Source organism: Gorilla gorilla, chromosome 5 (assembly GCF_029281585.2).
Source record: "Gorilla gorilla gorilla isolate KB3781 chromosome 5, NHGRI_mGorGor1-v2.1_pri, whole genome shotgun sequence".
In the NCBI taxonomy this organism is placed as follows: Eukaryota; Metazoa; Chordata; class Mammalia; order Primates; family Hominidae; genus Gorilla; species Gorilla gorilla.
Genome location: NC_073229.2, coordinates 61,947,275 through 61,962,597, shown reverse-complemented (window position 1 = coordinate 61,962,597; position 15,323 = coordinate 61,947,275). Strand labels below are relative to the sequence as shown.

Genomic DNA, 15,323 nt, shown 5'->3' with positions numbered 1-15,323 from the left:
CAGACCAAGGCTGCCTGTGGGAAGCACAGACAGATGGCCAGAGCAACACAGTAGCTCCCCTTATCCCGAGGGGTACCTTCCAACACCCCCAGTGGACACCTGAAACTGCGGGTGGTACCAAACCCTGTATATATCAATACTATGTCTTTCCTTTATGTACATACCTATGATAAAGTTTAGTTTATAAATTAGGCACAGTAAGCAGTTAACCATAACAAATAATAAAATATAACAAATACAACAATACAATAACAGTAATGTGAATGTGGTCTCTCTGTCTCAAAATATCCTGATGTTTTCAGACTGCAGTTGACAGCAGGTAACTGATACTGCGTGGAAAGCAGGGGCTGCTGCATGTTAAAAGGCATGAATGGACAGGGAGCTTTCTGCTGCAGCTGCACGTCCTGTCTCCTCCATCAGACTGAGAACCTGTAGATCTTTTTTGTTTGTTTGTTTTTTGTTTTGTTTTGTTTTGTTGTTTTTTGGGGTTTTTTTTTTGAGGTGGAGTCTCGCTCTGTCGCCTAGGCTGGAGTGCAGTGGAGCGATCTGGGCTCACTGCAGGCTCCACCTTCTGGGTTCACGCTATTCTCCTGCCTCAGCCTCCCGAGTAGCTGGGACTACAGGCGCCCGCCACCATGCCCGGCTTATTTTTTGTATTTTTAGTAGAGACAGGGTTTCACCGCGTTAGCCAAGATGGTCTCGATCTCCTGACTTCGTGATCTGCCCGCCACGGCCTCCCAAAGTGCTGGGATTACAGGCGTGAGCCACTGAGCCCGGCCAGATCGTTTTTAACTAAATCTGTTTTATTTTATTGACAAAAAAAGTATATATCTGTTGTATACGACATGGTGTTTTGAAATATGTATTCACTGTGGAATGGCTCAGTTGAGCTAATTAATATCTGCATTACTGCACATACTTGTTATTTGTTTGTGGTGAGAACACTTAAAATCTACTGTCAGTGATTTTCTTTTTTTTTGAGATGGAGGCTCGCTGTGTCGCCCAGGCTTGGGGTGCGGGGGCACGATCTCGGCTCACTGCAACCTCCACTTGCTGGGTTCAAGAGATTCTCCTGCCTCAGCCTCCCAAGTAGCTGGGATTACAGGCGCCCGCCACCACGCATGGCTAATTTTTGTATTTTAGTAGAGACATGGTTTCACTATGTTGGCCAGGCTGGTCTCGAACTCCTGACCTCAGATGATCCACCTGCCTTGGCCTCCCAGAGTGCTAGGATTACAGGCGTGAACCACTGTGCCTGGCCTCTCTCAGTGATTTTCTAAATGCAATACATTGTTATTAGGGGACTATAGATTTAAGGACAGTTTGATTTCCGGCACTGGGAAAAAACTAAGATGTTGTGTCAGGGAACTTTAAAAAAAATACTAATAAGTAATAATAATAAATAAATAAATTATATTTTGAGATGAGGTCTTGCTATGCTGACCAGGCTGGTCTTGAACTCCTGGGCTCAGGGCACTTCTGAAGAACAAGGACTGGGTTTGGGGTCACCAGCTAGGCCTAAACTTCCTAGGGTCAGGTAAACAGGGAGGGCCTGAGAAGCTGGGAGGCTGGGTCTAGGGGCCCATGGTCTCACGGTGCCCCAGGCTGAGGGTGAGGTACAGGGCTGACCTTCTGCTGGCCAAGGCTGGCTGCCCTCTGTGCACCCCAGCCCCACAGGAACAACTCAGTTCTGCCCAGCCCTCCCCTTCCCCCCAGCCCACTCTCCTCCGTCTCCTGGAGTCTGGTCCCAGGCTTGCCTCAGGTAGTCCTGCCCCTGCCACCCTGAGGATCTCATCTTCCTGGGCTGAGGGACCTGCTTTTCTAGGCTTAGGAGAGGTTCTCTCTGTTCCCTAAAGTTTTCTTCTCTACGTGGGCTTTTTCACACAAACCCTTTTCCCCAGCAGCCATGACAGTGGGATGGCCGGCCCCTCTCCTCTCCCCAACTCCAACTGTCAGTGGAGAGGAGAAAGAGTTCCTGCCCGGCCTACCACCCAGTCTGACCACCAGTGGCCTATCCTTCCCCAAACAGTCTGAGAACGAGGCCCAGCTCCTGTCCTTAGGGAGCATCCAGTCTGATGGAAGAGTCACTCTCTGTACCCTCAAGGGGCACCTAGTCTGATGCAGGACACAGCTCCTCCCCTGGGGGGAGGCTCTAGCCTGCAGGAGGTACAGGAGTGGGGCAAGGCCCCATGAGTGCCTACCTGGGGAGTACAGCATGCTGGTGGCTAGCTCGGTGCTTGACAGTTGAAGGTTCTGGTGGGAGGGGGAGAAGAGACCCTCCCCCCAGAACTCTCTCATTGCAGTGGGATTCCTAGGTCAGCAGCCCGTTTAACAGCTGCCTTCCCTTTTCTCCTTCTCAGTAACCCAGCCCCTTACCCAGCTGAGGGCTACCCGCTTTAGGGACAGATGACCCAGCACCCCTGCCTTGCACAGCCTCCACCAGCCTGGCTGTCCTCACTGTATCACGGTCATCCCATCAGGGTAGGTCCCAGTCCCTTTTTTTCAGCCCAAGGTTTCCAGGAAGGGGTTGTCCCTGACACACCAACCTGACCTTTACATCCAGAAAGCCTTCTCATTCCCAAACCCCCTTTCTCACTGACATGGCATTTTTCCTGTGTTGCCGTCTTCACATGGCACCCTCCTCTGTGTCTCTTCTTCTTCTAAGGACATCAGTCATATGGGGCTAGGGTCCCATGCATTTCAGTATGACATCTTAATTGAACGAATTACATCTGCAACCACCCTGTTTCCAAATGAGGTCACATTCTGAAGTACTGGGGGCCAGGACTTCAACGTGCCTTTTTGGGGGACACGATTCCACCTGCAACACTCTCCTTGCCTAGCCCCAGTCTGGCATGGTTAGGCCACTGGTCTGACCACATGTCCTGCCTCTGCACTGGAAAGTGGGAATGCTTTGAGCTAAGAACTCTGCTCCAGAGTGCAGTCTTCTCTGGAGTGTATGATGGCTGAGGACAGGGACTGTCAAGGTCATCCCAGTGCCCCTCAGCCCTGCCTGGTGCTAATCAGGCACAGAACAGGTGTGAGAGCACCCAATGGGATCAGAGAACCTTGTTCCAAGCTCTGATACAGGAGCTGACCTTGGGCGAGCCCTCCCCCTTTCTCCTTTCTGGGACTCAATCTCCTCATCTAGGAGAATATTAATTATGGTTTGTTATTATGTGCCAAACACTGGGCTAAGAACTTCCTACTTATTTAATCCTTAAAACAGCCAGAGGCCATGACATTGCTATTCCCATTTTATAGATGAGGAAAGTGAGGTCTAGAGGTATGATCCAACTTGCCCAGGGTCACACAGCTGTTAGGCGGCCAAGCCAGGATTTAAACTAATAACTTCAGATTTTTTTTTTTTTTTTTTTTTTTTTGAGATGGAGTCTCGCTCTTTTGCCCAGGCTGATGTGGTGCAATCTCGGCTCACTGCAACCTCTGCCCTCCGGGTTCAAGCGATTCTCCTGCCTCAGCCTCTCAAGTAGCTGGAATTACAGGTGCCCACCACCATGCCCAGCTAATTTTTGTATTTTTAGTAGAGACGGGGTTTCGCCATGTTGGGCAGGCTGGTCTCGAACTCCTGACCTCAGGTGATCACTCACTTCGGCCTCCCAAAGCGCTAGGATTATAGGCATAAGCCACCGTGCCCAGCCATAACTTTAGCTCTTATCCGTATCTTCTGCTGCCCTCAGCTGTGAAAGGAGGAAGTGGACTTTGGGGATCCTGTGGTCTCCCCTGCCCACTCCTGATTCCACTATTGCACCTCTTGGATGCCTCTAATGTGATCTGCCTGGACGTGAACTCCGTGACGAGGTGCCAGGGGCAGGGTGCAGGCGGGCACGGGTGTTGCTCTCTATTACAGCCTCCCACCCTGGGGAAGGGCTGTCCTCAGGACTCTTGCTCAGTGTGCTGCTTGGGCATTATCTGGAGTTTCACATTTGGAAATGCTGGAACCTGGTTTTGAACTTCAGGCCCTGCAGGAAAGGGAAGGCATGCTGGGCAGATGAGGAATGAGAGGGTCTCGGCTAACCAGAGGTGGGGGCTGAGGTCTGTCCAGGCCATGCTTTGCAGACAAGGGGGCTTGCCAGGCAAATGGCGGTGGTGTGCCTGCCCATCCATACAGAAAACAGGCTTCGGGAGCACCGGGAAGCCTTCACACAACCAAGGTGCTCCTTTCAAAGCCATGCCAATATTTGTCCAACCACCAGCAGGCACTCCCTTGGCCCCAAGACTTTGGGGACTCTACCTGGGAGCTCATGTTTCACAACTGCAGATCTGACATACATATGCAGGCTGAGGCCAGGATCAAGGCCTCAACTTTCACCTCCACTGTCACTGGCCCATCCTCCACCCACAGCCCGCCCATAAACACTGACCCTCCAAGCTGTGTTTGCCGCAGCTCCCTGCAGCCTGGGGCTGGACCTTGGGCGCTCTTTGCTCCTGCTCCTTGCTGGCGCCTGGGCAATCTTTATCAGGGTTGCTGTGTTTGCTGTCCCTGCTGTTGGTGGTTCCTGTTGACTTTTGTGGAACCTGGTTCTCCTCCTCCTCTGAGGTCTCTTTTCTTCCCTCTAAGAGTTCCTTTTTCTTCCTTTTCTTCAGGGTTGCAAAGTGATTTAGTGACAGAATAAGGACTGGAATGCAGGCCTCCTATAGTACATGCAGTACATGCTGTGTGTGCATGTGTGTGGGTGTGCACCACATAGCTCTATGGGCCTTTGCAGGGTGGGCTACAGCAGTCACAGGACCTTTTTTCGAGAAGGTGATTTTTTTTTGTTTTTTTTGAGACAGGGTCTTGCCCTGTCGCCCAGGCTGGAATGCAGTGGCATGATCTTAGCTCACTGCAGCCTCCACCTCCCAGGTTCAAGTGATTCTCATGCCTCAGCCTCCCAAGTAGCTGGGATTACAGGGGTGCACCACCATGCCCAGCTAATTTCTGTATTTTTTGTAGAGATGGGGTTTCATCATGTTGGCCAGGCTGGTCTCGAACTCCTGAACTCAAGTGATCCACCCACCTTCGCCTCCCAAAGTACTGGGATTACAGGCGTGAGCCACCGTGCCTGGCGAGAAGGTGAATTTGAGCTGGGTCTTGGAGAATGGGTAAGATTTGACTGGAGGGTGGGAGGCGGCTTCTCATTGAGGAGATCAGGCCCTCCTGGGGAAGGGACAGATGGGCTGGCGCCAGGCTTACTTTGAGGTGCTCAGAAGGGCCTTCATCCTGGCCCAGCATGGACCCTGTGGCTTTGCACGACGTTTTCTCCCTGAATCTCTGTCCCATGTGTGTTGCTCAGGGACTCAGGGGAATGATCAGAGTGGGCGAGGCGGGTATGGTGGCCACCTGGGCACAGGGGCCCTTCCTGCCTCTGAGATATCCCTTAAGTCTCTCCCCAGCCCCACTCTCTCCTCTCAGTGACACAGAAATGAGACTCTGAACAAGTCCCTTGCCCAACGTCATGCAGGGACCTCAAACAGGCCCTCCAGATAGGAGGGTGGGGACCCGGCCCAGGTGCCCAGGGCAGCACAAGTCAGACACCTGCCTCAGAGCTTTTCTTTGTTTTTATTTTAAAGGAAAAAAACAAAAACAAAAAACAAAACAAAACAAAAAACAAAAAAACAGTGCAAAAACCCATTTTCCAGTGTCAGCCTTGCCCACCCCCACCCCCAGGCCACCCCAGCTCTGAGCCTGACTCTTCCTCCCACTCAGCACCCCCTCCCCTCTCATGCATCCCCTAGGGGCTGGAGGCTCCACTTCCCTGGAGGGCCAGATCCCAGGAGGAACTGTGGGGTGGAAAAAATGGGGGGCGGGGGGGAGAACAGCCCCAGATCCACCTGCCCCCCAGGTCTCCAGCCACCGGCACCAGGTGCACCAGGTACTCCTCTTGGCTCTCATTAACCCCTTCCTGGTCATGCTACTAGCTGGGGAGGGGTGGGGGGTACTGATCTGGGGGAACTCCCTCTGCACCCCTCTTTGCCCCGGGGCCGGCTCGGGGCTCTCCTCACTGAGGTTGGGGGGCTCCCTCCCTCCCTCCATCATGGGGGAGAGCGGTGAAATCCCCAAGTTTAAATACCTTAATGAAAGCAGGGGCTGGGGAGGAAGGGGCTTTAGATCTAATAAATTATTAGCGTTTTAGTGTCCGTGGGAGTGGGGGTGGGGTGAGGCAGGATGTGGCCTCCAGGGCCCCTCCCTCCCCTTACTGGTGAATCTCATTTTCTATGAGGCTGTCCTCGCAAGACTGGAAGTCTGTGTCCGTGAGGCCGTCGGGTGGCATCAGCAACTCCTCATCTTGGGATGAGGATGATGGGGGCTCATCCCCTGAGCTCCCAGGAGCCCCATCCCCATCCCCGTCCACCTCTGAGTCCTGCAGCACCTGAGCGATGTATTTCTGAAGGAGGAGAGGAAATGGGGGCAAGGTGAACAGCTGCCCCTCATGGATTGCGGGAACACCAGGGCATGTAGGACAGCAGAGTGGGCAGGGCCCTGGGGGGCGGGGGCAGCCCTCCAGGGAGACCAGCTCTCTTCCTGCCCCCGTGGGGTCTGGCACAGGTTCCCCTTTCTGCAGGACTAAGGGAACACTGGGCTTTGAGGCTGAGTCTGTCAGAGGCCCCTCCCAACCCTTGAGGGCACTCACCGCAGATTTGGGGACAGCAGCAGCAGTGGGGGGCCGTCCATTGCTTCTGGGGTCCACAGTATCTGTCTCCGTGTGCTCAATCTTGAGGGGCCCAGAATGAGTCAGGAAGTGGGGGCATGTCCTCAGCCCTGATCATGACCCCACGCCCGCTTGGCCCTGCTGGTGCTGCCCTCAGCCCTCGCCAGCCCTGTGGCCCTCTGCATTCCTCCCCTTGAGCTCCTGCCCGCAGCCATCCGCCTGCCACCCTTGCCCCACACCTTGTAGTTGTGGGCACTGAGGTATTTGAAGTGTCCAAAGCAGACGTGGCAGAGACAGATGACGATGGTGATGACCAGGACCACAAATGTGAACATAGACGTGGGAGCTAGGAACCCTGGTGTTGGGGGGCAAAGAATGGGGTTGCTATCTCCTGTGGGCCTCCCCACCCCAGCTTCTGATACCCTCTGAATGCAGTCCTCACTCTCCCAGGTGCTACAGACTGGCCCCAGCCTCTCCCAGGCCCCTTGCCTGCCACCCCCAGCCATGCGGCTTCTCCTGTGGCCTGCTCTGGCTGGAATCCACTCTGCTCGCCACCCCCCGTTCCCTGGGTAGGGATCCCTCACCCGTGCGCATGGTGGAAAAGAAGAGCAGCCAGAAGAGGCAGAGGATGGGCGCGGCCACAACCTGGTTCACAGCCCCCGAGTGGATCTTCTTGTCCAGCTTGGCCGGCAGGTAGGCGTAGTAGAGATTGTACCTGTCTACCAGGTGCTTCAGCAGCATGTACATGAGCCCTAAGGGAAGCCACATGGGCCCTGACCTCGGAACCAGTGCTGCCGAACCTTTTGTGTGTCTGTCACAGGTTGTTCTGGTCCTGAGAGTGCTGAAGGGTTGGCCCCCCCCTCCTGCCCGGGCCCCAGGACGGGATAGTGCCCCATGCCCCAGCGTGATCACAGAACTTCAGCTTCCTCTGCTACAACCCTTCATTCTGCACTCCTCATCAGGAATTCTACTATTGGAAATCTAGTCATTTGAATCAACAAGCATCTTCTTAAAACCCATATCATTTTTCTTTAACCCTGTCCCTAAACAGGTATGTATAAATTAAGGGACAAGTTCTATTTCCCCAGAGGCTGAGGGATAGGGAGTTTCTAATGAGGACAAGGAAGTTAGTTTGGGAACTTGGAGCCTTCAATAACCAGGAAGGGTTGGTTAAGGAGTTAGGATGTTACTGGGGAGGAAAGTAGAGGCTACCAGTGGGGGTGATGGTTAAAGAGAAACTTTGCTAAACTTCAAAAAGGAAGAGAGACCTGGCTAAGTCACATAGCTCAGATACAGCAGACTATCTCCATGAGTGGCAAGGACCCATCCCACCCTGGAATCCAAGTCTTTCCTGAGTTTACAGGGTGGTGTAAAAGTGTGCACATGGATGCCTGTGTGGGAGTGTGTGTGTGAACACGTCAGCACGTATGTGATCTGTGTCCAAGCACATCCCGCTGAGGGAAGGCACAGGTGTGGGTAAGTATGGCCATGTTGGTGTGACTTTGCCCTGGGGCCCACATGCCAGCTGGGTCTGGCCTGAGCTGATGGCTCTCCCCCTCCTCCCCACAGGCCAGGCCCCAGACTGAGCCAGGGACCGGGCGGGAGCCCCGAGGGGCCGGTCTCCCAGCCGGGCCCTGTCCACTCGGGGTGGCCTGCATTCCTAGAGTGGAGAGGGTGAAGTCCTGGGTCCCCCCGAGCAGGGCCCAGGTCCCGGCGCGGCGGTGCCTACCGAAGGGCACGATGATGGGGCAGGTGATACTGTAGGTCATGACCACCGTGAAGACGCACATCATCCAGGCGTAGGCTGCGCCAAACTGGAACTCGTAGGCCTGATGCTGGGGGGGAGACGGGCAGGAGGATGGCTCAGGGAGGCAGGGACTGACCAGAGGGGCAGGGAAGGAGGGAGGGGGAAGGGAGCCAGGACCTCTGGGGCCGGAAAAGAAGCCATGGGGAACAGGACCTAATGTCTAGGGTAGGGTAGGGCAAAGCAGATGGAGAGAGGGGCTATGGCCTAGAGGAGGGTCAGGGCGGTTGCAGTGATGGGGCACGGAGAGGGGCCTTCAAGGGTCGGGGCCTGGCAGGTAGGGGGCAAGAGTTGGGTGGACTTGAGAGTGGGATGCCCAGAGCCCTCTTATTAAGACAGAGGGACCCTAGTGCTAGGGACCCAGATCTCCCCAACTCCCATCATAGAATGCTACTGTCAGAACTGGCAGGGGCCTTCAGGGTTACCTATGTCCACCCATGGCAGAATACGAAGGCCCCAGATATGGGAAGGGGATGGCCCGGATCCACTGTGAGTCAACTGTACTCCCCAAGTCTCAGCCCTCCTGTGCCCCTCAACCCTAGCGCGATGGCTGCTGTTTCTTGTTGGCCCACCAGGGGGCGCTGTGCGGGCCGCTGCTGCCCCAGGCGGCCGTACCCGCTTCACGTTGCGCCTCTCGGCGGCCGAGCGCGCCAGGCAGAGCCGGATCATGTACATGAGCAGGCCTGGGATGCGCAGCAGGTCCATGGCGTTGCCGATAAAGGCTGAGGCAATGACGTAGTTCACGAAGAAGGCGCCGTTGTCGGGCAGGAACACACACCTGCGGGCACCAGGTGCTCCAGCACTGCACCCTTGGGGTGACCCGGTGGCCGCCCGCCCACTGCCAGAACTACAGCACCCCACACCTCCACCACCAACATGCTTCTTCCATGTGGACACCCCCAGCTTAGCGCCCCAAGCACCTGTGCCCTGTTCCCCCCAGAGACATACAGAGTGGCAACAGACAGCTCCAAGAACTTGTGCCCCATAAAGACCCATGGAGAGAGTGCTCAAGACCACCTAAGGCTGCTAGAATGTTCAGGGGAGAACTGTCCAGGACCCCCAAAGACAACCCAGTGAGACCCTCAAAGAACCCAAAGGCTGACAGCCCCAGGAACACCCAGAAGATTCCCCCACTTAGACCATAACTCGAGTTACCCCCAGACTGTGACATGAGCCTCAGATACCTCCACAAACAAGCTTTGAGACCCTCCCCCCGATATCTCTGGGGGAGCCCAGGAACCTTTATCAGTGCCTGAGATGACCCAAGTGTGACTCAAAGATCACCACAGATGGCCTAGAGCAAAACCCCTAGAGTTTGTGCCCACAGCCATGGTGCATGACCTTCAATATATCCTCACATGATTCCCAGAGAAGATGCCCATACAGAACTCCACAGTCACATCTCTGAATAAAAGCCTGAAATTTTAGAGATGTTCCCAGAACTTGTACCGCTAAACATCCCAAAGTGTGAGTCCTTTAGCCTCCCCGCCCACAGACACCCCCAGAGTTATAAGGTCAAGAGCCTCCTACACATACCCAAAAATATGGGCTCTAGAGACCTTCAGAGATACCCCTAGTAGCCTCCAAGACACTCCCTAAGTATCACCAAGACCTCCCTAGAGATGGTTCCCCAAACCTCCCAAGTGGAACTCCAGAGACGCCCACAGTTAGTCCCAGAATATGGGCACAAGACACCCCCATAGAAACTACCAGAATGTGGAGCCCCAAGCCCCAAATATACCTTGAGGGTGATCTTAGCATCCAAACAGGTTACCAGAGAGTGAACACCAACACAGACCCCAGGGACTTCTACCATGTATACACACCCAAGCCACCTTGTGGGTGCCTTTGGGGTAACCCCGCCAGATCCTCTCTCTTCTGCCCCCTCCAGGAGTTGGAAGCTTTGTTGCACCCTCCCATGGGGCTGGCAATGTCTCTCAAGCATACCCACCCCCGCTGTCTGGTCTCTTTCCCTAGGGGCCCCAGTCACTCACTCAAACCGAATAGCTGCCTCAGCCAAGAATTTCTTATCAAAGAGCCAGCGGAAGAAGAGGTCCAGGCTGGAGGGAAGCAGAGGAGAGATGGGGTGGGAGCTGGAGTGGTGCAGAACACCAGGGGAGGGGAAGTCCCTCCTCTGTGAGCCACTGGGGAGACTCCCAGACATGGGGTGGGTAGCTCAGGAGGCCTGGGGGTGGCCAGGCTTCCCATCTTGGGCCCCTTGCTTTGTAGGGGAGGTAGGGAGGCTGAACTGCTCTCCTCTCCCTATCCTGCAGTCCCCCTACCCTGGCTCCTGCCCCATCCTCCTCAACTCACCTGCTCAGTCCCAGCGAGGGTAGGAGCAGCACCATGAAGATGAGGAAAGTGTAGCACTTGTGCATGGTGGTCCTGTTCTCCCCAGAGCTGGAGGGAGGGGAGCAGGGAACGGTACAGGTCAAGTGAGCCCAGGCCCCAGATTTGCTCCCCCAACAAGGACAATGTCCAAGGAGTGTCCCCTGGGAAGGGTGGGCCTCCCAAGGTGAGGGTGCTGGGCACTACCCCTTCCCTGCCAGCTGTGGGACTGCCCAGGGCCAGGAGCCTGAAGGGCAAAGTGCTGCCCAGTGAGGATGGGTCATTGAGGGCAGGCCACAGCGAGGTGTGGTGTGAGTGGAGGCACCTTACCGTGTCCAGTGGGCTTCAAAGAAGGCTGAGTAGTAGACGATGGTGGGAAGCAGGGCCGAGAAGCACCACAGCAGCAGGGTGGGGAAGAACTGGGTGATGATGGGGTTCTGCAGCAGGGCACAGGGGGGCGTCAGGCAGGGCAGTCTAGGGGGCCCAGGTGGCTTTGCTTTTATATGCCTCCTCCCCAGCTGGGCCCTGGGCCTCACAACTCTCAGGGCTCCCATGTTGGAAGTCCAGAACATCCGGAGGGCTGGGGTGAGGGTGGGGGCCAGGGCCATATGTATAACCCCAGGGTGGATAATACTGATAGTCAGCATTTGCTGAACACCTACTATGTTCTAAGCACTGCTGATGTACTTTCCATGTCTTAATCCTCACAATAATGCTGTTACCCCATTTGACAGATGAGTAAACTGAGGCAAAAAAAAAGATTCAATAGCTTCCCTAGCTAGCAAGCCATGAGGTAGGGATTTGAATCCATGCAGTCTGGGTCTTATCTACTATGGTATTATCACTCCAAGTGATTTGCAAACTGTCCTTCTTCAAACTCTGAGGTTCTAAAGAGGTATGCTCTATGCATGGGAGGAGAGGTGAGGGGAGGCCAGGCAGACTTGCATGCCACCCTACTGTCATCGGAGCAGCCCTGCTTTTCCACACTGGGTTTCACACCGATAAAGAGATCAGAATCCAAGTCCAAAGCCACTGATCTAGTCGAACCTTTCCATTTTTTCAGTTAGAAAGACTGAGGGGTGAGGGAAGGGGACTTCTCTGAGATCAGGACTAAATGCAGGCTCTCTCTCTTCCCTGGGTGTTTCTCCAGGTGTTGCACGCCTGAGGGTGGCCTCTCTGAGGGGGAGGGTGGCAGGGAGCCCAAGGGAAGTGCACACAGGGGTTTTTGGGAGCTGGTTGGTGGCACAGGGTTGGAACAAGCAGAACGGGCTGGGCTGGGCAAGTGGAAGAGGGATCAGGGCCTGGTATCTGTGTGTTGTGACCCAGCGTGGAAAGTGACAGGGGCATGGGGCCTCACGTTGAGGTACTCCACAGGCTTGGTGACGTTGAACTTGTCCATGGTGGTGATGATGATGGCTGGAGTGGTGAGGAAGAAGAGGAGGATGAAGAGGACGACATTGATGACCAGGCAGCGCAGCCACCAGATGAAGCCTCGGATGGAGAGGTGCTCCCTGGCAAGGTGGGGAACCGATCAGTCCAGGAACCAAGGGCAGGATTGGCCCCCAGTGACACCAAGACACTCCCTCTCCTCCGCCTACCTACTGAGCCCATCCCAGGCCCTGGAAAGCCTGCCCTGACACCTGTTTGCTCACCAGTAGATGTTCTGGGGGTCAGGGGCATAGGACACGGTCCAGTTGGAGATGTGCAGGGACTCGCTGCAGGATGAGGGGCGTGGCTCCCCACGGCAGGTGCAGCCCTGGCATTTACACACGTTGAAGTCCTTCAGGATGCTAGAAAGATGGGCACTGGTTACCACAGGCCCACCTGGAGGCCACACGGCTGGCAGAAGGCCATGAGCACAGGGGTCAGGGAGCCCTGGAGGGCTGCTCAGGGCCGAGGGCCGAGTTGGGGACTCACATGGCGGTGATAGTCTCATTGTGGAAGGTGACAAAGGCCATGCCAAGAGGCTTCTCATTCACCTTCTCCTTCTCCCGCTTGTAGTCTTCCTTCAGCTTCTGCTCCAGCTTTGTGTAGTACTCAATGGCCTCCACCTTTGTGGGAGGGTTAGGGACAGGGCCTCTAGTTGGAAAGCCAGGCTGGGGCCTGCAGCATCCTGCCCACGCTGACTTGGGGCTTCCTACAAGCCAGGCACTGCTCCTCTAAGCATTTTTTTTTTTGGAAACAGCGTCTCGCTCTGATGCCCAGGCTGGAGTGTAGTGGTGGAATCTCAGCTCACTGGAGCCTCAACCTCCCAGGCTAAAGTGACCCTCCCACCTCAGCCTCCCAAGTGGCTGGGAATACATGTGTGCAGTACCATGCCTGGCTAATTTTTGTATTTTTTGTAGAGATCAGGTTTTGCCTTGTTTCCCAGGCTGGTCTCAAACTCCTGGCTCAAGTGATCCACCCGCTTCAGCCTCACAAAGTGCTGGGATTACAGGCATATGCCACCGCACCCAGCACCTCTAAGCTTTTTTATATGTATTACTCACTTTACCCTCACAACACTCTCATAAGGTGGGTACGTTAACCCCATGAGGAAACTGAGGCACTGAGCAGTAAGCAACTTGCTCAAGTCCCCAGAGTCAGTGGGTACAGCACAACATTGTCCTTTTGGCTGACATTTTCTAATTTGAGGTTTGAAAACCTGGTCACTGTAGGGACATCAGACAAACCCAACAGTGGGAACTGAGGCTTCAAGGATTCCAGGGACAGGTGGGGACTCACTGAGGGCAGGGCCCCAGCCTTGCCTGCCCAGGACCTGCCCAACTTCTCCCGACTCAACAGCCAGCCCGCTTCTCCCAACTCAACAGCCAGCCCGCGTCATACCTGCTCACAGCCTCGCACCACACAGCAGCAGAGGTGGCCACAGGGCTTGGGGTTGATCATGGTGGGCACGTTCTCCTTGCTCTGGAGGTTTGTGAAGTACAGCTTTCCCCGCTCGGCCTTCTTCCTGTGGGACCCAGATGCCTGGTCACCTACATCTGGGGCTGGGGCTGGCTCAGCTTGGGGGTCATCTAGCTCACTCCCCAAGGACAGGAGCTGTCTTGTTCTTGTTTAGGATACATGCTTCAGATGTGGCCACATCCCAAGGTCTCCCCACCCATCCCTAGAGGGCCAGAAGTTCTTCCTGCAGGCTGACCTAAATTTCTCCTACTGTAGCCAAAGAAGGGCATGTCCTCAGATGCAGTGGGGACCATGGGCCCCCCTTCCCCTCACAACAAACTCTAACCTCCAGGCCTTGCTCTTTCCAGAGCTGAATTAACAGGCACTCCAACGAGTTGAATTAAAATCAAATGCCCTAGGAAAAAATCTAGAAGGGGAGCCTGTGTGGTAGCCAAGATGTCCTCCACAATGGCAGGGGGCCCTTGGTGTCACCCTCCTCTGCCCCCAGTCCCTTACCTCTCTGCATCGAGGAACATTAGGCGAGCCACGTTGTAACACGGGCGGGCTTCGAGAACTGTGCAGTTGGGGTAGGCTTCCCTGAAACACAGTCCATGTATCATCTTGTGCAGGGACCCCACCCACCTGCCCCTGACTTTCATCCATGACCCCATCACCTTCAAGAAACACATCTCTGGCTGGACGTGGTGGCTCACGTCTGTAATCCCAGCACTTTGGGGGGCCGAGGCGGGAGGATCACCTGAGGTCAGGAGTTCGAAACCAGCCTGGCCAACATGGTGAAACCCTGTCTCTACTAAAAATACAAAAATTAGCTGGGCGTGGTGGCACATGCCTGTAGTCCCAGCTACTCAGGAGGCTGAGGCAGAAGAATTGCTCGAACCCGGGAGGTGGAGGTTGCAGTGAGCCAAGATCGCACCACTGCACTCCAGACTGGGCGACAGAGTGAGACTCCATCTCAAAAAAAAAAGACAAAAAAACCCACATCTCCAATTCAAGCTGCCTTTTTCTTAGTCTACAAAACTGAGAGTTCCCCAAGAATAAAGCTTTGGAGTTCCTCCTCATGCTTATCTGAGTGGGGAAGTGGGAGCAGAAGACCTGAGCACTGTGCGACTGCAGGCTGGGCTAACAAACCAGGATGTGTAGGGACATACTGCATGCAGGTAGGGAAGCCAGGGCTATGGTCTGATTCCTGTCCAGGGCTGTGACCTTTAGGTTGAAAGAAACTGCATCTAGTCATAGGCTATATACTTCCTTAATCCTGTTCCCAGAAGACCTGGTCACAGCCCAACACTTAGCCTTGACCACAGACTGACCTCGACCAACCCATAACCAAGTCTACAAAATGATCTCTAACTTTAGCCCAAGACAGACAAGAGATTGATCCTGACCCCTGACCATGGTGAGACTGACCTGTAACCCTGGCCAAAGACTGACCCTTAAGCCCACCCTGGCCAAAGACTGACCCCAGACCTGTTACCCAGACCCAAGACTGACCTTCTAACCCTGACCCCAGATTCATCCTTACCTTGACTTAAGACTGACCAGAGAGAAACTGGCACTGACTCACTAGTACCTGGTACCGGGCAGGGCTTGAAGAATGCTTGCTGAGTGAAGGAATAGTTCATTTTTTTGTTTGTTTG

At 54.7% G+C, this 15,323-nt stretch overlaps 1 protein-coding gene across 6 annotated transcripts in view; it reads right to left on the bottom strand.

The window, feature by feature from the left end:
* Positions 1-5,541: 5,541 nt before the first annotated feature.
* Positions 5,542-15,323, bottom strand: part of TMEM63B (transmembrane protein 63B) — a 28,711-nt gene continuing 18,929 nt past the window's right edge. For all 6 annotated transcript variants that reach the window (XM_019029653.4, XM_031012162.3, XM_031012164.3 and 3 more), the window contains 14 exons: positions 14,182-14,262; positions 13,609-13,732; positions 12,700-12,833; positions 12,435-12,572; positions 12,140-12,293; positions 11,113-11,219; positions 10,768-10,854; positions 10,449-10,514; positions 9,070-9,232; positions 8,380-8,485; positions 7,235-7,402; positions 6,890-7,005; positions 6,633-6,713; positions 5,542-6,386 (listed from right to left, as the gene is read on the bottom strand). In XM_019029653.4, coding sequence (XP_018885198.1) covers positions 6,195-6,386; positions 6,633-6,713; positions 6,890-7,005; positions 7,235-7,402; positions 8,380-8,485; positions 9,070-9,232; positions 10,449-10,514; positions 10,768-10,854; positions 11,113-11,219; positions 12,140-12,293; positions 12,435-12,572; positions 12,700-12,833; positions 13,609-13,732; positions 14,182-14,262 — 1,717 coding nt within the window. In that variant the 3' untranslated portion in view covers positions 5,542-6,194. The remainder of the gene's footprint in view (positions 6,387-6,632; positions 6,714-6,889; positions 7,006-7,234; positions 7,403-8,379; positions 8,486-9,069; positions 9,233-10,448; positions 10,515-10,767; positions 10,855-11,112; positions 11,220-12,139; positions 12,294-12,434; positions 12,573-12,699; positions 12,834-13,608; positions 13,733-14,181; positions 14,263-15,323) is intronic.